The 23,411-nt window shown below is 46.7% G+C and overlaps 1 protein-coding gene across 1 annotated transcript; it reads left to right on the plus strand.

The window, feature by feature from the left end:
• Positions 1-22,838, plus strand: LOC144954990 (methylglutaconyl-CoA hydratase, mitochondrial-like). The gene is made up of 10 exons (XM_078885354.1): positions 1-398; positions 2,688-2,755; positions 4,084-4,171; positions 7,472-7,558; positions 13,002-13,094; positions 14,072-14,128; positions 17,176-17,363; positions 19,291-19,341; positions 20,263-20,310; positions 21,398-22,838. The coding sequence occupies exons 1-10, from the start codon at positions 161-163 to the stop codon at positions 21,473-21,475; spliced, it is 996 nt and encodes a 331-aa protein (XP_078741480.1). The 5' UTR covers positions 1-160; the 3' UTR covers positions 21,476-22,838.
• The last annotated feature ends 573 nt before the right edge of the window (positions 22,839-23,411 follow it).

Here is a 23,411-nt window from a genome sequence, read left to right on the forward strand (position 1 = left end):
AGACTGCCACCCCCTCTTGGTTTAAAGTGCACGGGGGGTGAAGGAGGGGGGACGATATCCCCATTAGCTCAACGTTAAAACGCCGTGGCACGGTGGTTGCGCGAGGCGCAAACTCACACCGACGGGACGTCTCTTTATCACATTTTTTCTGTTCCCTTCGATGTTTTCTCGAGTCGCTTTGCTCGCCCGGGCGCGTCGCGTCGCGCGCCTGGCGGCCGACGCGCGCCCGAAACCGGCTCCGTGCGCGACTCCGTGGAGGCCTAGCAGACGCCCGTCCTCGGCTGGATTCTCTACCGGCTTGCCTCGATCCGTTGCCGGCGGAGCCGCGAGCCTAGGAGGCCCCTCCCCGGGCCCGCGCGAGGAGGTGACCGTGCGGTACCTGGAGGGCGACGACGAGGGTGGGTGCGGTCACCATAGCAACCGGGGGTTTCGGAGGAGGAAGGGGGGGGTTGAGCTCGGATTGCTTAGCAACCGTTGCTACGTAACGGTTGCTACGTGACGGTTGCGAGGGAGATGGATTAATGTTTCTAAATGACGAGCAGCGCTTCCCTCGACCCAACGAGCCTCCAAAACGTGTTCCTAATATAACAGCCCCCACGGAATGTGGACGTGACCGCCACTGCTATTATTTATACAATGAAGGTTAACGGAAATAATAATAAAGACGTAATCATATGCTATACTTTACCGTACTGTATCATACAAAGTTTTGGTTGTTGGTTGGCGGGACAGACGGTCACATCAAAATCTTCGTGCTAGTTTTAACAAAAAGACCTCAGAAACATAATTTCCACCGACATTTCTGCAAGGTCGGCATCTGTAGGAGTAATAATAATGCATACATTAAGCAAATATTTGTTTTACTTATAATAAACAGCAATTTTAATATGAGATTATAGAAAAAAATATTCAGGAACATATTTTACTAATAATAAGTGCAAAAAAAACCAAATCATTTTCTCCTATCCGAGTCAACAATCAAAGCAACCTCTTCCAAATCTCTTTTTAAAACTCCGCTTACACCGCTTGTGAGGTACCGCTCTAGTCGACACTGGTGAGGGCTTAACGACTCAGCACCTCCAGTGAATCGATTGTTGCGATTCTTAATTTAATTATTATAAATAATCGATTGATTGATTTACAATTGTTGGAAGTACCGGCCTCTATCGCATTGCGTACAAAACATACTCATTAAGACGCGGCAAAGAAAACACGAGTGTCTTGTAGTGGGAAACGTGGGCTGGCTGCTGGCTGGGTTCCTCTCCACAACAATATTTCTGTTAGGGGCCATCCATTTAGTAGGCACGCAAAGATCTGTCAAAACTTGACCCTCTCCCCCCTCCCTGTACGCACGCGGCTGCATTATTATTATCGAGGCATCACCCCCCCCCCTTTTCCTATGTGTTCGTACATTGTCAGTAGACCCCCCATACGCAAGCGTACGCATTTGGGTTAACCACCCTCCCCCCTCCATGCGTACGTACTCAATGGATGGCCCCTTAGTGGCTGCTGTTAGCTGTTGCCGTGTGACAAACAAACATTTGAGTTTAACCGCGGAATAAGTTCAGAATGTGTAGAACAGCGATGTCGTAGAATTGAGATTAATGAATAACAGAAGACTGACACGGTTAATTTAAAATTGCTTTAACTTTTTAAAATGTGCTCCTTTTAATGTAATGTTTTCAGCAGAATATTATTTAAATCCTAGAGAATGTAAAGAAAAACCTCACGATACATATTATCTTGGCATTTTTTTTATGTAAAAAGGCGGATTATTTTCAGTGCTCCGAATACAGGATTGTGAGAAGAGTACTGAAATGAAAACTGCTTCTTATTTTCCGTGGCGGAATCATCACGCCCATACTGAGACTCGATTAGGGATAATTGTTGCAAATTATGTTAACGATTTGATTTAAGAATCGATTGTGTTTGCCCATGTTTTGCCGTGTCTCATTAAGAGTCCCGTTTGTACAGCTGTGTGCCCTACATCATAAATGTGATATGTGTGGCAATGGTATGTGATGGTGATTGTGGTGATGCTGTGTGTGGTGATGGTGTGTGTGGGGTGACGGTGATTGTGGTGATGGTGTGTGTGGTGACGGTGATTGTAGTGATGGTTATCGTGGTGATGCTGTGTGTGGCAATGGTGTGTGATGGTGATTGTGGTGATGGTGTGTGTGGTGACGGTGATTGTGGTGATGGTTATCGTGGTGATGCTGTGTGGGGTAATGGTGATTGTGGTGATGGTGTATGTGATGATGGTGTGTGTGGTGACGGTGATTGTGGTGATGGTTATCGTGGTGATGGTGTGTGGGGTAATGGTGATTGTGGTGATGGTTATCGTGGTGATGCTGTGTGGGGTAATGGTGATTGTGGTGATGGTTATCGTGGTGATGGTGTGTGTGGTGATGCTGTTTGTGGTGACGGTGATTGTGGTGATGGATATTGTGGTGATGCTGTGTGGGGTAATGCTGATTGTGTGGTGATGGTGTGTGTGGTGACGGTGCTTGTGGTGATGGTGTGTGTGATGATGGTGTTAGTGGTGATGGTGTGTGTGGTGACGGTGATTGTGGTGATGGTTATCGTGGTGATGGTGTGTGTGGTGCTGGTTATCGTGGTGATGCTGTGTGGGGTAATGGTGTGTGTGGTGATGGTGATTGTGGTGATGGTGTTTGTGGTGTTTTTAGGAATCGTCGTCGTGGGTTTAAATCGTCCAGAAGCAAGAAATGCGCTCGGCAAAATCCTGGTGAAGGCCGTAAGTCGTACAATGTACAATGTACAATCGGACCTTCAGAACAAGTGAACAATAGATAATGCATGCACAGCACACGTATAGCACGCACAGCACATGCCACATCACATATATAACACATACAGCATAACAATGCACAACAACACATACACACCAAGTGTGTTGACTGTGCAAAACAATGCACGCAACACGTACACAACACGTGTGTACGTAACGTGCCATTGATCATAGTTGCTGCTGCTAATAGTGTTAATCGTTTTAAAATGGTAAATATATATTTTTAAAAGCATCAACAAGTTGCAAGACTCTTGTTCAAAATAATCCTTCATTGTCTGGTGTTTGGTCATTTTCTTTATATCATTACTTTTTTCATGATGGTGATGTTACTACTGCTGCCACTGATGATGATGATGGATGGAAAATGCATTCGAATAAACAATTCGTCATTCATTTGTGGAAGTGATCTCTTGCAAGAGTGGTTGTAAACCGTTTTGGCATAGGATCAGAAAGGGCAAGAGCTGACCAACTTAATTACATTTTCACAAAATTGTGGTTGACGGAGTCAAGTTGATCCTTGCATGATGGCATGTTTACATTTGTTCATTGCAGCCTTGTAGTCGATATGAGATGAGAAGTATGAACAACGACATGTTCTTTTTTTATAAGCTCACGTTAAAAAAAAGCGTGGCCTCGAGGCGGCCGAGGTTAAATCATGGTGGTGGAAAAGTTGAGTTAATTAAATGTGCGTAAGTTAAAGACAGAGACTGTCATGGCCACTTGAATGTCGTCAGTGACAGCTGAAGCAAATTTGGCGGTCGTTTGTTGCAAAATACACTGGCAGTGCGCCAGGGGAAGCAAGAATAGAAATGATGTGAGCCATCCAAATCACTGTCTTCGTAAGACCCGGCCAGGTGGGTTGTTTATCGGTCCCAATGGCAGGTCTCACAATTCAGGGTTGACTCCCACTGTGCTCTACTGCCTAAGCAACCTTTGCTCAGTGGGAGGTCCAGGGTCAAGAAGATCTCCCTTTATTCTTGGCCTTCGACTGACGATCTCTATTCAATAAATATGCCCATTGTTTCTGTACAGCGTCTTGAGATATGGACGCTGTACGAATGAAAATAACCTCGTATTGACTAGACAGTGATTAGAGTAGCAACTGGAGCAGGAATGGCAATTGCGCATGGAGTGAGATGAGATGTTAAGAGTAGGTCTTAGGTACTGGGTCGATCAGAGATTGAATTTGGTGCGTTTAACGGGTTCACTCGTTTTTTGCGATGATGATGATGGTGTTGGTGGTGATGTTTCTCACGATGTTGTTAATGCGTCAGTTTAAGGAGGTGATGGTGGCTGTGAGATGGAACCGCACTGTGAGAGTTGTCATTTTGAGGAGCGAGGTGCCGGGAATTTTCTGTGCAGGTGAAATGAACACCTTACTTAGCCCTGATGCTTACACTCACACTGGCCCTAACCCTAACATGAACACGAGCACGAAATATAACACTCAACACCGAAGTCCAACACTAGCACTGATACCAGCCATAACACTAATACTAGCCCTCACAATGATTCGAACACGAATATGAATTTTGACCCCAACACTAATTCTGATCCTCACACTAATTCGATTTTTAGTCCATAACCATTCGCTGCTGGAACAATCCTTCCAAGGTCAATGCTGTCACAGCTTCATATTGTGCCTCCGCTATTTCAAATGCATCCGTGCAGGGTCTCTCTTACCACAACTTAATATTTTGTCCTTTATCTTCCAAGTTACGTAGATCTAATAACCGCTGTCATGGCACAGTGGTGGCGCCATGGTGCTGTGGTGGTCTGTGCAGTGACACTGTATGGAAACACACGGCAGCCAGAGCTGGGCAGGTGGCTTAGAGGTCAGGACTTCAAGCTGGCACCGCGTAGAGTCTGGTTTTGAATCCCAGCAGCTGCCTGTGATTAAACTACGTCCCCCCCCCCCCCCCCATGTCGCGAGTTGATGCTCGCAGCCTGGTCACTAACGACTGCACGCAAAAAGCATCGCGTTCAATTTGGCTGTGCAGTTAATTTGGCCATGTTCCAGCCGTGAGAACGTAAAATATTGGTAAAGTCACGTAGGTAAAACATAAAAATTAATGAAAATAAAATAAAATAAAACAAAAAATCACGACGTTTCGGAGGCACCACAAGTCTCCGTCATCAGGTGGGACCGTCACAGCCGAATTAGCTGCATCAAGTGAGGCAATGATTCAAGATGTAATCCCTTATAAGCAAGTTGAAGGGGGGAGGAGAGGGGGGGAGCTCATCAGAATGTTAGTACAACTCATCGGGAGGGGGGGGGGGCGGGGCCAAAAAAATTGAACGACGGCTTGGACGCGGTTGCTGCTGCACACGCCAACACAATGGACAGAGAGGGGGAGGGGAGGTCTGATACACATGATAGACAAAAGAACGAAAATGCCCGTGTTCATACCAATGCTGGCTGAGCAATGAAGTGGGTACTGTTAAAAAAACAACTGGGGATGTTAACACTCGGTAAAGTAAAGTAAAATAGTGCCTGTCAGATAAGATGGTCCAAAAACGTGTAATTAAGTCTTTTTTGCGTGGTTGATAACATCTTTCCAATGATTACTAAGTTTGTACCCATCATCACGGTTGAAATTATGTCTGTGTTTGTATATTTGTATGGCTTCGTGTACAAACCTTTGATGGTAGCCGGGAGGTTTGCAGAGAACCTTGGTTTCGGAAAAGACAATTTCATGAGAGCCCACCGAGTTGTAGCAATGATCGGCAACGGCAGAATAATCAGTTCTGCCGTGTTTCAGATCTGACTTGTGCTCGCGGACACGATCAGAAACATGACGTTTCGTTTCTCCAATGTAGCAATCACCACAAATGCAACTCAATTTGTAGACTCCAGGATACTGTAAGTCAGGAACGACATCCTTCACAGATGGAATCAGATCACGGATTTTATGCACTGTACTGAATCGGACTTGGATCTTATGTTTGTTTAGAATTTTGGAGATCTTTTTGGTCACGCCTGCTATGTATGGTAACGTGATGGTTTTGGTCGGAGTTTCATGTGGCTGTTTCTGTGTGGTGGGAGAGACAGCTTGGCGGATAGTACGGTCAGAGTATCCGTTCATCCTGAGGGCCCGATGTACATGTCTTAATTCACCGGTCAGGTGGTGTTTGTCAGAAATGCCATGGGCTCTGTAGTATAGCGTTTTGATGAGAGAATTCTTTTGAGATGGGTGGTGGTGGGAATCCGGTTTCAAGTAGGAATCTGTGTGGGTGGCTTTCCTGTAGACAGAATGTCCCAAGGATCCGTCAGGCCTCCTCTCAAACAAAATATCCAAGAATGGTAGTTTGCCGTCTTTCTCCACTTCCATGGTGAATCTGATGGATGGGTGTCTAGAATTGATGTGGTCCAAGAAGTGGTTCAATGCTGGGAGGCCATGTGGCCAGATGACGAAAGTGTCATCCACATACCTCTTCCACAGGGAAGGACGCAGGGTGGATGTCTGGATGGCGTCTGATTCAAACTTTTCCATGAACATGTTGGCTATAACTGGTGACAAAGGGGAGCCCATAGGGGTACCCTCATTCTGTTTGTAGAAGGTGCCATTCCAGGTAAAATAGGTGTTGGTGAGGCAATGCCTAACCAGCGCAGGTGCATCAGAATTCAATCCATGTTGGACTAAGTCCTCAATTATTGTTAGGGTGTCCGGTACTGGGACTTTGGTAAACAAAGATACTATATCAAAGCTGTCATACAAATATACAAAGACAGACATAATTTCAACCGTGATGATGGGTACAAACTTAGTAATCATTGGAAAGATGTTATCAACCACGCAAAAAAGACTTAATTACACTTTTTTGGACCATCTTATCTGACAGGCACTATTTTACTTTACTTTACTGAGTGTTAACATCCCCAGTTGTTTTTTTAACAGTACCCTCTTCATTGTTCAGCCAGCATTGGTATAAACATGGGCATTTTCGTTCTTTTGTCTATCATGTGTATCAGACCTCCCCTCCCCCTCTCTGTCCATTGTGTTGGCGTGTGCAGCAGCAACCGCGTCCAAGCCGTCGTTCAATTTTTTTGGCCCCGCCCCCCCCCTCCCCCTCCCGATGAGTTGTACTAACATTCTGATGAGCTCCCCCCCCCTCTCCTCCCCCCTTCAACTTGCTTATAAGGGATTACATTTTGAATCATTGCCTCACTTGATGCAGCTAATTCGGCTGTGACGGTCCCACCTGATGACGGAGACTTGTGTTGCCTCCGAAACGTCGTGATTTTTTGTTTTATTTTATTTTCATTAATTTTGATGTTTTACCTACGTGACTTTACAGAAAAAACCTAAGAATATGATTCCTTGCAGTCACGAAAGCTTCAAATCTAGAAGTAAAATATTGGTTTGACTGTCATACTTACCCGAAGGCGTTCTGAGACAACGAATGGTTGTTCTGCTTTGCAACAGACCCAAATGGACTCCTTGTCTCATAACATGATGCCAGTGGCTTAATGAGAATACATTTTGGGTAAAAGATAAATAAATAAAAAACATACGTCACTTGCGGTGCAGTGGTGTCGCTTAGGGCACCTGCATCCTCGGTGTGTGTGTGAGACCCTGTAAGATAAGAGCTGTAGAGCATTTGTGCTGTGTGTTCCTTCTTTACAAACCTCTTACCCCCACCTGTTGCATTCTCCTGCAGGGGCCGATCTCAAGGAAAGAGCACGGATGCCCGAGTACGAAGTTGGTCCTTTTGTGGCAGACCTTCGACAGTTGTCGGTGGACCTCGGTGAGACAGTCGGCAAAGGCTGGGAGCGGATTGAGGGGGAGCTCTGACTGTGACACTCCAGGAGACCAGGACTCTGAGTCGGCAATAGAGCGTGGCCTCCTAAACCAACGCTACTGGATAATAATCATAACGTAGAATTTGTAATGTGTGCGCAGTATTCGTTCACTCTCCACAGAGAGAGAGAATTATTAAAAGAGCCGTGGGAATCCACAGACAAGTGGGACGGCAGCCAGAACCAGTGCTAACAATTGCCCAAGCTCTGTGATCCTATATTTGGATTATTGCTCAACCCCATTAAGGAGTGTTTATACATGTAGTACCAGCAGAAAACCCACACGATTGAGGGGTGACAATGTCAGTACAGATGGAATACATATGGGCATTAATCCACTTTCTGTACTGCTTATACCCTGGTAGGGAGTGAGTTTCAGGAATTTTGTGTGAACCACCAATCCTCTTCTTCACTGTACGGTCAAGCCTTGACATCTGCAAGGGTTTGGTTCTTGAAAATTTGCGGCGAAATTAGAATTCGTGAATGTAGGTACCTATGTTCATATCGGAAATGGGGGGTTAGGTATCCCGTGTCTGACTGAAAAAACTGGAGAAAATGAAAATGTTACATAACATTAATCAGAATCAAAATCTTTATTTAGACTGCAAGAATCCGATGAGCTATGAAGCTTTTTTTCACAGATGTTCAGTCGGTGTGGGTCAGAAATTTCTGACAACAAACAATAGAACAACAGGAGTGCAAAGTATAGGAAAGTTAAGCAAGTCACTAAAAAAAATAAAGTATTTGAGGACAAATTGCATAAGGACATCAATTCCTGCAGATTATTCAACACCAAATAAAATCTTGGGCAAGGCAGCAAAACAAAAACAGTACACTATACATAATTAGCATCCATATTCTTAATTCACTTGTATAAAAATACAAATAGATAATAACAAAAATATCCAAAGAAATAGAAGAAAGAAAAGAAAATATCAGTAGATTGCACTGTCAATTTGGTTGACGATGATGGGGGTGTGATGATAATGGCGGTCAGCAGATGCACTATCACGATGAGCACATCAACCCAACACTTCACCTTTTTGGAGCTAAACTCATAACTTCTTTCTACTTTTTACTCTCGCTCACACTTCCTCTACTCACTCGACGCTTAGACCCCCACGGTGGAAATGAAATAAAAAGACAATGCTACTCTACTGCGCAAGTACAGCTCGCCTCCCCCATGATGCCATGGTGCCGATGATGGCAGCCTCGGCCGGTTGGTGCACCCTGTTTTGTCTTGTTCTGTCTGTTAATTCAGTGTTCTGCCAAGTTTTTCGGAGTTCTCTAACAAGAGATGAACTTTTAAACATTAGGGAAACACTTTTGCTTTCAGCGGCAGAATTAGTGGGCGTTCTAGTCAAAGCCGCGCTCGGCTTTGCTCAAGCAGGGAAACGCCGCCGAAGGGGTGAACGGGCGGGGGCTCTAGTGCGGCTACGCAGGCGCGGGATCCGAACAGCGCTTCCGAGCTTTTTCCTCTCCAACGTATGTTCACTGTGCAACAAAATGGACGAACTTCAGCTACTGATGGTGAAAAACAGAGACTTTTTTTCATCTTCTGTTTTGTGCTTCACGGAGACATGGCCGTGTGATCTGATCCCGGATACTGCACTACAACTGGCAGGCTTCCAACTCGTAAGATTGGATCGGGACATAGCACTGTCCGGCAAGACGAGGGGCGGTGGTGTTTGTTTTTACACTAACAGTGGCTGGTGTGTAGATGTAACAGTGATTCTGCAACATTGTTTTCCGGACCTGGAATCATTTTTTATCAACTGTAAACCTTTTCACTCGCCTCGCGAGTTCGCGTCGCTCATTTTGGTCGGAGTTTATTTGCCGCCGGGTCCTCAGGTTAAAGAGGCCAAACGAATGCTCGCCGACCAGATTCTGAGTGTGGAGCGAGAAAATCCGGATTCCCTGGTTATCGTACTGGCGATTTTAACAAAGGTAATCTCAGCCACGAACTCCCCAAATACAAACAATTCATTAAATGCCCTACCAGAGAAGGGAACACTCTGGATCACTGCTACGCTACAGTCAGTAGAGCCTACCACGCCGTCCCCCGAGCAGCACTGGGTCACTCTGACCATGCCATGGTCCACCTGATTCCTGCATACAGGCAGAAACTAGAGCTCTGTAAACCTGCTGTGAGGACATCGAAACAGTGGACCAGTGAGGCTATGGAGAATCTGCGGGCGTGCTTGGACTGTACTGACTGGGATATGTTCACGACTGCTACCAATAGCCTGGATGAACTCACAGAGGCTGTGACGTCGTACATCAGCTTCTGTGAGGACTGCTGTATTCCAACACGCACCAAGATGAATTTCAACAACAACAAGCCCTGGTTTTCAGCAAAGATCAGAAGATTGAGGTTGGAGAAGGAGAAAGTGTTTAGGAGTGGGGATAGAGACAGATTCAAAGAGTCGAAGAACAGGTTAGCAAGGCGGTGAGATAGGCTAAACGACTGTACTCAGAGAGACTAAAACATCAGTTCTCTGCTAACGACTCTGCTTCTGTCTGGAGAGGGCTCAGGCAGATCACCAACTACAAGCCCAGAGCCCCCCACACCACTAACGACTCCTGCCTGGCCAACGACCTGAACGAGTTCTACTGCAGATTTTAAAGACAATTGGACTGTCCTGAACTACCCCTTCCCACCCAAGAGGCCTCCCCCCTCCCCCCCACTACAGAGATGACTCTCTCAATTCAGGAGGGAGAGGTTAACATATTTTTCAAGAGGCAGGACCCCCGCAAAGCAGCTGGGCCAGACTCTGTCTCTCCAGCGACCCTCAAGCACTGCGCTGACCAGCTGTCTCCGGTGTTCACCAACATCTTCAACACCTCACTGGAGACACGCCATGTACCAGCCTGTCTCAAGTCCTCCACCATCATCCCTGTGCCCAAAAAGCCAAGGCCAACAGGACTTAATGATTACAGACCCGTCGCCCTAACCTCTGTGGTAATGAAGTCTTTTGAGCGCCTGGTGCTGGCACATCTCAAAGCTATCACAGACCCTCTCCTGGACCCCCTGCAGTTTGCCTACAGAGCCAACAGGTCTGTGGACGACACAGTTAACATGGCCCTCCACTTGACCCTACAGCACCTGGACTCCACAGCAACCTACGCCAGGATCCTGTCTGTGGGCTTCAGCTCGGCTTTCAACACCATCATCCCTGCCCTGCTTCAGGACCAGCTCTCCCAGCTGAACGTGCCCGACTCCACCAGCAGGTGGATCACAGACTTCCTGTCTGATAGGAAGCAGTGCGTTAGGCTGGGAACACAAGTCTCTGACTCCCGGTCCATCAGCATCGGATCTCCTCAGGGCTGCGTCCTTTCCCCTCTGCTCTTCTCCCTGTACACCAACAGCTGCACCTCCAGTCATCCCTCCGTCAAACTCTTGAAATTTGCGGATGACACCACCATCATTGGGCTCATCTCTGGTGGGGATGAGTCTGACTATAGGTGGGAAGCTGACAACCTGGTGACCTGGTGTAGCCAGAACAACTTAGAGCTTGATGCTCTTAAGACCGTGGAGGTGGTTGTGGACTTCAGGAAGAATTCAGCCCCACTCACCCCCATCACCCTGTACGACTCCCCAGTCAACACTGTGGAGTCCTTCCGCTTCCTGGGCACTATCCTCTCTCAGGACCTAAAGTGGGAACTGAACATCAGCTCCCTCATAAAGAGAGCACAACAGAGGATGAACCTCTTACGGCAGCTGAAGAAATTCGACCTGCCAAAGACAATGATGGTGCACTTCTACACAACCATCATTGAGTCCATCCTCACCTCCATCACCATCTGGTACGCTGCTACCACTGCCAAGGACAAGAGCAGACTGCAGCGTATCATCTGCACTGCTGAGAAGGTGATTGGCTGCAATCTGCCTACCCTCGAGGACCTGTACACCTCGAGGACCCTGAGGCGAGCGAGGAAGATTGTGGCCGACTCCTCCCACCCTGGACACTCTCTGTTCCAGCTACTCCCCTCCGGCAGAAGGCTGCGGTCCATCAGGACCAAAACCTCACGCCACAAAAACAGTTTCTTCCCATCTGCTGCTGGCCTCTTCAACAAGGCCAGGGGCTCAAACTGACTTTAACACTCAAACTGACTTTAACACAATATCTGCACAATGACACCCTGCCATAATTGCACTATGTTACCCTATTTGCATTTTTGTAATTTTATATTGTATATTATAGCTATTGTATATTTTAGATTGTATTTTATTCAATTTTTACATACTTTAGCTCTTCTTGGTTCTTTCGGAAGACCAGGTCTGTCTCCCCGACAGACCTGGTCTTCACCTGAGGACGGCTGCTCGCGTTGTGGCCGAAACGTCGTGAGAATTATGTTATTTTATTTTATTATGTTTTATTTTTATTATTTTATTACTTCCCTTCTACGTGACTTTACCGAAAGAACCAAGAAGATGAATCCCTGCAGTCACGAAAGCTTTAAATCGAAATTTATACTTTAGCTCCTTAGTATTAGTTAGACTTGTACCTTTAGTATAGTTAGACTTGTAAACCACTTATTTTAGATTTAAGATTCCTATATGTTGAATGTATGCACCTTCCGGCCAAAGTAAATTCCTTGTCTGTGCGAACTTTCATTGCGAATAAAACCCTGATTCTGATGTTGCAAAATCGCGAATAGTCAAAGGAAAAAGGTGCGAAGCTTGAACTGGCATACAAATATAAAACCGCTAATAACTGAATTTCACGAAAGTAAAATCGGGGAAATGGAGAGGTTTTACTGTCCTGGATTAGTGACGCATGCCACCCTGCACCCGGCTAAGGCAGGAGTAATGTTGTAAGAATTAGTTTTTTGTTAAGTCATCAAACTGTGATTACTGATTCAAATAATATGGTTACTTGATTAATTATATGATTAAACTTCCTACACAAGTCACTCAATGTCACGTAGAAAAGACCAGTGTAATACGGGATTGTGGTAGCTATCCTTACAATTACAGCGCTTTAGTCACTACGCTGCTGAATAAAGGGCCTCCCCCACGCTGTGCAGTTTGGCGGGGGCTATTTGACCATACTTAAGTGTGTTGGTCAGTGTGAGTTGGTGAAGGCGGGGAGCATATGTAATGGAACAGAGAAGTGATGTACTACAAAGTGAATGCACCGCTTTCTGATGGCCATCACGTAGCATAGCTCCTTCCCAAAGTAATCTCATCCAAGTCACACTTTGGCTAATGCAATTACTCCCCTCACTCCGAAGTCAGGGATTGTAATTGTACTTTTCACTCAGTGTTTCAACCCAGGTTTCCCTTGCAAACAGGCCAGTGGGCTCCCACCTGCTCATGCATGCTCCATGTGTGTCGTAACCTGACCTCATGACCTGACTGCTGACCCACTGACCCCGTGACCTCAGGAAACCTGCCGGTCCCCACCATTGCTGCCTTGGACGGGGCAGCTCTGGGCGGCGGCCTTGAAATGGCCCTCGCCTGTGACATCCGTGTAGCAGGTATGTGTACATGCGTGTGCGTGTACATGCGTGTGCGTGTACATGCGTGTGCGTGTACGTGTGTGTACATGCGTGTGCGTGTACATGCGTGTACATGCGTGTGCGTGTACATGCGTATGCATATGTGTGTGTGTACGGGTGGTCTTTGTTGTATGGTCGCTAGTGCAGTGGTTAGGAAATTCATATTTTGTGTCATACAGTTTTTATTTCTTTTACTTTTGTCAGTTTGATGATCCAGTTTACTCTTCCAAATAAGTTCTCACATGGTTAAATAAAATGAACTTATTGACATCCTCTGGTATAACACCGTTTGGGACTAGGCTCAAAAGAAAGCTGTCTCTGGTGTGGACCGATCAGTTTCAAGGACAATGCATATATTATCAGAGTGTTTTTTGTGTGCATTCTGACCACAAGTATTGTGGTTAATGCAGACATGATTCCTTGTAAGAGGTTTCAGTTTGGTGTTTTAACATCTTAACACAGCTGTTTTGTTGCCAGAAAAAAGGGGAAAACATATTCTCATATTTTGGTACTGGCAAAGGAGGTCCCATGATATAAAATGAACTTGAACTTAAAAGTTAAACCGCAGTTCACTCAACGTAATCCGACCATAAGTCTTGTAATCATTGCATCGTTAAAATCTATAATGTTCATAATACACACACGCTGCCAGCTACACAATAACAAATACTAATTAAATAAGCAAACTATTAAAACGAGAATGTTTATATAATCACAAAATTGTCCATTACTCTGGAAAATGGTTTTTAAAGCACTAATTAACTTGGTAATAGCAATTTTATTTGAAATTACCATATATATTTTTAAATACCATTGGTTATCACAATATGCTGACATTTTGCAACAGGAACAATATGATTGTCGCGCATCTCATATCATACAATACATTGGATTAGTGTTTCCCCGTCGCGGCGTCCCGACTGAATACAGCGTCCGTGCGTTAACTCTTCCCGCAGCCTCTACAGCCAAGATGGGCCTTGTTGAAACCAAGCTGGGCATCATTCCCGGAGCTGGTGAGCCCAGAACCCGTCACAGCAGCACCACCACTCCCTTCACACGCGTCCTCCCCTCTCAGTTGGCCTCCATCTTCTGGTGTCCTACAAGCACATGGTCACACAATAGGTGTTACCCACAGAGTTACTAAAATACGCTTCTAAAGATTCACAATATTTTATTTCCTTGAATGTATTAACATTTATTGCACAGTTCTCTTCTATCATGTGCACCAACAGGTGCTTGTGCACAAACATGTCCACGTACACCTCGTGCTCTCTTTTAGCCCCCCCCCCTCCCAATACGTTCCATTCATTGGCTACCACATTCTGATAAGCTCCCCCCCCTCTTCCCCCTTAACTTTTATTTAAGAACTTGCATCTTGGAATCCCTGCCTCACTTGATACAGCAAATCTGGCTGTGACGGTCCCACTTGATGACGGAGACTTGTGTTGCCTCCGAAACGTCGTGATTTTTCATTTTTTTTTTTTTACCTACGTGACTTTACCGAAAAAACTAAGAGTAATCCTTGCAGTCACGAAAGCTTCAAATCTAGAATTTATTGCACAGTTTATTTTTTTATACAATACCGGGCTTTTTTTACCATGTTTACATGGCTTCGACATCAAGTCGTCGTTGGCATTGCCATTTTGAGCTTGTAGAGATATAATAAAAGACGATTTGCGTGTCTAAAGTGGTCTGCATGCAGCACATCCCAGGTTCCTGTACAAAAAAATCTCAAATAAACCATTGGCTTATCAGTCCATCTCAAAAATATAAACTTAAACAACTTTGTATTATTTTCTATGAATGAGACACCCATACAAAGAATCCAGGGCCTCATATGTGATGACACAGCTTCTGTGGAACAGCCATTATAAACCAATGGAGAGAGACCCAGACCCAGAGCTCGAACACAGAATCTCACGCATCATCATGTCACATCCATTATGGATCACGCAGTAAAACCCAGACCCCTGGCTTGAACCCGGTTTCTCGACAGTAATGTTTCAGCAATCTGCAAAATGACCATTATGAGCCCACAGAGACAGAGACCCAGAGCCAGGGCTCAACCCCACATTTCACAAGCGTTGTCTCAGTATCTGTCAGGCCATTACGATCCCAAAGAGAGTGAGGGAGAGACCCAGACCCAGCGCTTGAACCCAGAATCTCAATGGTGCCAGATCATAGTTTTTGCCACAGCCATTGTGAACTCCCCCGCCCCTCCAGTCCTTGCTGCCCCCCCCCCCCCACCTCGGGGAGAACATTCTGACCCAGGGTTTGAATTCATGAGCTCGCAGTTTTTGGACGAGATCTCAAGAGTTAAGACAAGCGTTGGTAAAAGCGCATTGGCCTACTTTTTACACGTATGTAGGTCATGTGTGAATGTCGGGTAGAGAAGGGAGGGGGGGGGGCAGCAAAATGGGAGAGAGCAGTGGGAGGTCGTGAGAGAGATGGAAAGAAGAGAGTGGAGAGAGGATAATGGATGCGTACGGTCAGGTATATATCTACCATGCACATTAGGTGCTGTAACAATTGGTTAATTCATCTATTAATTTAAATATTATGCTCATGGCACGGGCATATAATTATGCATATTTGAATTGATCATTCACTAATTGTAAAAAATATGTATAATTTTGGGATGGAGCAGTGGCACAACGGTTAGCGCGCTGCGCTGTGAATCGAGTAACCAGAGTTGGATTCCCAGTCATGGCTATCAGTGGAGAGTAGTGTCTGAACGAGTGCCCACCCTAACCCCTTCACTTACTCACACTGACCAGTGTGGGCAAATTCACGTAGATAAAAAAACATTAAAATTAATAAAAGTTAAATAAAATAAAAATCACGACGTTTCGGAGGCAACACACCTCATTTACTTGATACAGCTGTCGTGGCTGTGACGGTTCCACCTGAAGACGGAAGCTTGTGTTGCCTCCGAAACGTCGTGATTTTTATTTTATTTTACTTTTATTAATTTTAATGTTTTTTTACCTACGTGACTTTACCGAAAAAACCTAAGAATATGAATCCTTGCAGTCACGAAAGCTTCAAATCTAGAATCAGTCTGGGCACGTGTCGTTAAACAACCGACACGATTACCATGGTGTGGGGAGATCTTCATCCAGCAGTGGATTGATGAAGGCTGTAAATTGCTATTACAAATTTTACATTTAGACTGACGGAATCCACGTGAAATTGTACAAACAAGACAGAATCAATTACACAAAATACGATTTAGATTATTTTTTTTAACGAGAAAAAATAATGGAATCTGAATTGAATTCTGACCCCAAATCGTGATGGTTCATCAAATCACTGGAGGGGAGAATTGTAACGGACCCAGTGTTTGCTAATTATACTTACACGTATGTCGTGTGTGTGTTGAATATAAAGTACTTGCACGTACACTGGTGGCGCAATGCCTGTCCTCCGACAATTGTGGAGGGTTCGGGTCGGTGTACCCTGCAGCTTTGCGAAAATCCGCTGAGTTGAGTGTGAGAGAGCCAGGACGTGGCAGTGCAGCGGGGGGGTTTTATTAGCCCATCTTTGTCTTTGTGGACAACCTGGGTGTCATGCCCTCATCGGTGCGGGTTTTCCCCCACACTACAACTATAATAATTGGACAAACAGCTCTATCAAGGACCCCCCTGAAAAGCGACTTGAGATTCATTGTGGGTGGGTAATTGTTGTATTTGTAAAATAAATGTGTGACATCAAGGTCAAGAGGTCAACAGGCAAAATCTCCCGTACGTACGAACTAACGACACTGAAAGCTCCACACGAACGAGTTCGTTAAACCACTTGCTGTCCTGCCACCTCCTGATTGCCGTGCAGCCACGTGGGTTTAGAAGAAGCCTGCACGATCCACCCACTTCACCTCCAAGGGACATCACAGACCACGGCGTTATTGCGCCAGCAAGTGTCAGGCCCTCCGTGTGCCGATGTCCCCGGGTCTCTGCGTCCGCGTGTCTTCGTGTCCCGGTCGCCCATTGTGCCCGTGTTCCCGCCGTGTCCCGCGCACCCCCCGTGCTCAAGAGCTGTGCCCCGTGCGTCCCCCGTGTAGGTGGGACCCAGCGTCTCCCCCGCCTCGTGGGACCCTCCGTGGCGAAGGAGCTCATCTTCTCGGCCCGCGTGCTGGACGGGGCCCAGGCGGCGGCGCTGGGTCTCGTGTCGCGAGACGTCGCTCAGAACCAACTGGGGGACGCCGCCTTCCTCTCCGCCCTGGAGCTCGCCCGCGAGATCCGCACGCAGGTGACGACTCGTCGTGACGCCTCCTGTGAGAGAGACGAAAAAGACAAAAATCCCCTGTATAGCCTTAACAGACTGTTGGGGCAAGTGCTGTTAACGAGCCCCAATGGCAGACGAGGGGGTGGGTGGCCATCGCCACACCTGGTGCGACGTACCTGGTGCGATGCTTACATACCAGGTACTCATTTGAGGCTGAGTCGACCTAGGGGAGGCCCAGGACCGTTTTAGATAATCGTCACTGGTGTTGGCCATGAGCGGGAATCGAACTCGTGTTGCCAGGTTTGTAGCGCAGCGCGCTAACTGCAAGCACACCCCCCAGGGCCATTGTGAACTTTTCAAGAGGGATGATTGTTGACCTTCTTTTGCACCTTAACGTAGTCAACCGTGCTAATCAGAGGTGCGGGGAAAAGACAACAATATTAAACGCAAAAAGCAGTTCTTAAGAAAAGAGTTTTCAATGTAGGAACACAGAGCAAGTACGGCCATTGTGAACCTCCTGAGAGAGAGAGAGATGCGCAGCCATTGTAAACTTCTGAGCGTGGTGAAGTATGGTCGAAGAATGCTCGCAACTGACACCGCTTGGGAAGGCCTTCATCCGTCAGTGGATTGGCAAGGGGCTGTGAAATATTATTCTATACAAATTGAACAAGAAACCAATCACAGCTCCTCTAAGATTTCACGAATTCTCGCGATTCAGACTCGCTATTCAGTAACCCGCTCTGTCTTTAGGTGATTAATATAATAACCATGCAGTGGTTGGCACACTGCGCTACGAACCCGGTGACCTGCGTTCCCATTCCTGGCCAAAGCTAATACCTAATCCAGTCCTGTGGGCCGCTTTTGCTTCACCGACCGCCGCCGACCAGCCGTGGTAAAGAACGGTCGAGCAACACCCCCGTGACCGGCACAACGTGGACAGGCCTTCGTCCCGCAGCGGATTGACAAAGCGATCGCAAATCTGCCTCTAAACCCTGTCTGAACGAGACGCTAGGCTCCGCCAGGCTGCCTTCCACACAGGGACTGTTGCAAAGCCTCCCACTGGGGGTCCCACTGAAGGCTCCACTAAACTCTCAATCAGCAGACGCCGAGCGGTAGAGGTCACCGTGACTCGCACGCGCGGCATGACAGAACCACCCCTGTGCCTGGTCGAAGCGTTGACACTGCCCCGGGTGCAATCCGTCTCGAGGCTTGCTGCCCACACGATCCATTTGATGGGGGGGGGGGGGGGGGGTTTAACCAGGTTGGATTATGTGAGGTTCTCCGATGATGTAACAACAACACATGCCCAGAGGCCGGGGTAGAGTGCCATCTGTTTACTGTTCCGGCAGGCAATATTGCGTTGGCTGGGTCACATTGCCCTGATGCCCAGCCCCACCGCATGGCCAAGCAGCTTCTCGTTCGGCTGGATCAACAGGGATAGATTTATATTCGCGCGTTTGCATGTATGTACGTGTATGTATGTATGTGTGGGGAGTGGTAGCGGAGTAATTAATGTGCCGTGCTGTGCCAAGAACCCAGCGACCTGAGTTTGATATCCACTTATGACCGGTAACAGCGGCGAACATTTCAGCCAGTTCCTGAGCCTCCCCTGCAATTACTCAGCCAAAAATGAGTACCTGGAGCAATATGTTAATTCCAGCAGGTAACAAGTTATGTATACATGTCAAGAGCTCAGTGACGATTTGATGAGGTTTTTTTTGAAGGGCGCTATATTAAAGTTTGATTGATTGATTGCACCAATCGTCTGTGCGATTCTCCGGGAAAGCTTTCTCGTTTGCGTAATGTTGACTCTTACTGCCAAACCATGTGTGTGTATGAGCATGCTTACACGTTCGAGTATATGCATGCCCACGTGTGTGTATATACATGCCCACGTGTGTGTATATACATGCCCACGTGTGTGTGTGCGTATGTCTTTTTTCCCTCCTAGGCCCCTGTTGCTCTCCGCATGGCTAAGATGGCCATCGATCGCGGTGCTGAGGTGAGACTCTTGACCATGCACTGTCAGGGCCCCGAGGACACGATTACAATCGCACACACGTGGTTCACACACAAACCCCGGGCTTGTATGACTCACCACCCCTGCCCCCCTCCCCCTAAAAATGCTATACATTGTCCCAATTCAAGGATTCTGTCGTGTCATATGTACTGTCTCATTGTTCTTCTGTCTGGATGCGCTCAGTCTGGAATGTTTAATTTGTGCTGCCACGTCTGTTGCCTGTTTCCCTTTGTACCGTGTCATTTGTCCTGCCTGCCTTCGTCTGCAATGTCTCGCGTGCACCATCGTTGTTCTATCGCACTTGTGCTGCCCCTTTGCTGCTTCACGTGTGAGGTGTTGTTTCGACGTCATTCATAGGAGCGTAGGCTATTGTGTGACAGGCTTCGTGGTCAAAATTTGCCAAGTAACAAAAAAAAGCACGCATTACTCAATTGGAATCTGTATGACATTCATGCCCCCCCCCCGACGCCCCCTGCCTCCCCTCCTACTACGAAAAACCTGGCAGGACCCTCTTCAAAAAGAGCCATGAGACTCGGGGAGGCTTTGCTGGGTAATGCAATTTAATTTGCATTGTCTTTTACCTGTGCTCTCTTGTCGTTCGCCATTCTGTCTCTAGCCTTGAGCAACCGCTACACAAAATGTTCATAAAACAAATAACAACAACCCATTTCCCGATGTAAATTTCACCATCCTATGACATGGGGAACAGTTTCTCAATCGGACAACCACAGTTGACATCCCATAAAATGATACTGAATTTATGGACCCTAGGGAGGAACGATTTGACCTCAAGACATTCTGTTTGCGAGTCCCGTTCCGTTTGGCCGCAGCCTTGTGATATGGGCAGAACGGGCGGGGGGGGGGCTTTCACTTTAATGGATCTTCCCGTGGCTGTTTCCACAGGTGGACCTGGCCACGGGCATGGCGTTTGAGCAGGCGTGCTACGCGCAGGTGAGACGGTTCACACTGGCCGTGTCAGGGTGACTGGGTGAACAAACTCCCTGGGTACCAGGGATAACGGGGAGCGTCGTTCTGGGTCGAGGAGAGATGGAATGATGTGTGATGGCATTGACTTGCAGATGCGTCGACTGTAGTGACAGATGTGTTTGGAACTGAGGAATGGGGTGGGACCTGGAGCTAAGTGGCCTGTAGTAATGGAAGGTGTATGGGTTTGTGGGTGTGTGAGACTTTGTTAGTGTGTGGATGTGTATGCCTTTGTACATGTGTCTGTGAACTGTAGTGACAGTTTATAGACGGCAGTAGTGTAGCGGTTAGCACGCTGAGCTACGAACCGGACGACCGAAGTTCGATTCCCGCTGAGGGCCGACACCAGTGACTATTATCTGAACCCGTCCTAGGTCGATTCAGCCTCAAATGAGTACCTGGTGCGGTGTGGTGCTGGCCACCCACCCCCTCATATGCCGTGCTGGCCTTGAGAGGTGGTGCTCACTGTCACCACTTGCACCAACTGTCTGTTAAGCCGATACGGGGTAAAGTCACGTATAAAGATAAAATAATAAATTAAATAATTGCATACTACGACGTTTCGATTGCAACACAAGCAATCATCATCAGGTATAAAAGAAATAGCAACAAAAATCTAACCAGAAATCTATAGACAGACATATAAGCAGACAGATATCACAAAGATACACAGAGAGAGAACACGTATCGGCACAATATAGAGAGGCCTCGCCTTAAATATAGAGAGGCCTCGTCACAGAGACGATCTCTCTCTTTGTGCCGATACGTGTTCTCTCTCTGTGTATCTTTGTGATATCTGTCTGCTTATATGTCTGTCTATAGTTTTCTGGTTAGATGTTTGTTGCTATTTCTTTTATACCTGATGATGATGATTGCTTGTGTTGCAATCGAAACGTCGTAGTATGCTATTATTTAATTTATTATTTTATCCTTATACGTGACTTTACCGAAAGAACCAAAGACTAATTCCTGCAGTCACGAAAGCTCCAAAATTAAGACGGGGGATTTTTTGTTTTTGTAGTGATATGACGCGTGTCTGTGCGGTGGCTTGCAGGTGATCCCGACCAAGGACCGTGTGGAGGGTCTCCTCGCCTTCAAGGAGAAGCGTCCTCCCCGATACAAGGGCGAGTAAAGGAGACCCCCGGAGCATTCTGTCCTGGGCTCGTTCCATGTTCTATGTGTGTTGAACTTCTTTTGCACTGTGCGTCGCCAACTGTGCTAATCGGAGGTGCGGGACCAGTAACCTCTTGAGGGGTGTTTGGGTTTAAGCCCTGCATCGAGGTCTCTAATATCAAGGTTCACCTGGATTCGTGGGGTCAAGCTATCGGTCAGGTGTCTCTATCAAAGTTCCAGATTTCTAGCCCTAGGTATCTTAGCGGGTCCACAGTAGAGACACTTTTATTCACAATTTTACCGTTGGTGTCGTGAGACTTCAGTATTCACATTGGTATCTCTCGCACAGATACGAATGTGGAAAACAGCCCACGGAAGGGGATACTACAGAGCTACCTCTGAGATCCCATCAAGTGACCCCTGGTCCACAGGGCGCCGCACTTTTACACTCCACCTACCCACATCGAGTCATAACGGTTGTATGACAGTCAAACTGATCATTTTAATTTTTTTTACTTGTAATGCCATGAGTTGTTTGGTTACCGGGCTGAGAAAATGAACTCACTTATACGTGAGAACTCCGTTTAATCACAGGCAGCTGCCTGGATTTGAAACCTGGATCTCTGCAGTGGCAGCACCTTGACCTCTGAGCCACCTGGCTACCTCTGCCATATTAGAGACAGTTATCTCCCAAGTGATTAAATCCTGGGTTCAGGTTCTAGATCTGAGTGTAAGTAAACTGATAATGGCCTTAAGGAAACATCAACACCAACCTCCTTGGCTAAACCATCGATTCACATTCTGTGTGATGCAATGAATTACCACAATTCTGGGTCACGATATGATTCAAGAAAAAATTATTACATTTATTCGTGAATGACTTGTATCATTTGTGCGGGCTTGCTCAGTCTCGTCGGAACTGTCTGTGTTGCCTGGTTTTTCCCATTCTGCCTCGTCTTGATTGTCCGTCGTGTCTTTATCATTCTGCATTGTTGAGTTGGTTCGTACTGTTGCGATTGTTCTGTCTAGTTTGTACTCGGTTCGTTTTTGAACGTCAGTCTAAAGAACATGTTCACGAATCTAAAACAATTTATTCTTGCGTTGTGATAAGGATCAACAGTTAATGAATGAATTGATGGATCATTGCATGGCTGCCAAGGTGGCTGTGAGTGATCACGAATGGAGACCGCCCTCTAGTGTTAGACACTGCTGTGTGACCGTCCCATTTCATTCAATGAATCCGTGAAATCCAGAGCCACATTTTCGTGCGTCAGGTTTGCTGTGATACACTGGCAATTTCCGAGCACATTTCTAAAATCGAATGCTTGTGTGGTGTGAGAGATGTCCATCAGGAGATAAATAAATATATTTTGTTCAAAAAAGTTGATTGTGGTGTGCTTGTTTTTACACTTTCGTATTCCACAATCTTATCCTGATTGTGCAGTTACCGTCACGGCTTGAGACCTCGTACCCATTCCGGTCTCGCCGAGCAGTGCGGCCCTTCGTGTTGGAGAATGGTGGTGCACGGGAGCGGATTCCACAGAGCTACTTCTGAGATCCCTTCAAATGAATGACCCCTGGGTCCACACAAAAGCGGACACCACTTTCCCACCCTCCCTGCTACAGCAATTGTCGCATTACAGTCAAACAATTTAGTTTTGGAGATGAAATTTATCTAAATTTGAGCGCAGGACCAGGATCTGAGCCACCTGGCCGCCTCTTGGGTGTGTGATTTAAGCGTCGCTGTTGCCAGAAGAACTCAACTCAGAAGGGCCCATGTTCAAATCCTGGTCGGGATCAACCGGGTCCGTCTTTGCCATCGTCCCTCCGGATGAATAACACGAGTCCCACTTTGCTGAACATCAACAATGTTTGTCATATGCATTGACTGGTTCTGACCATAACAGTGTGGAATTTCCACCACTTGCTCAGGCCTGTCAATTACCTGAGCAAGA

The sequence above is a fragment of the Lampetra fluviatilis genome, chromosome 3 (genome assembly GCF_964198595.1).
Source record: "Lampetra fluviatilis chromosome 3, kcLamFluv1.1, whole genome shotgun sequence".
NCBI classification, from domain to species: Eukaryota; Metazoa; Chordata; class Hyperoartia; order Petromyzontiformes; family Petromyzontidae; genus Lampetra; species Lampetra fluviatilis.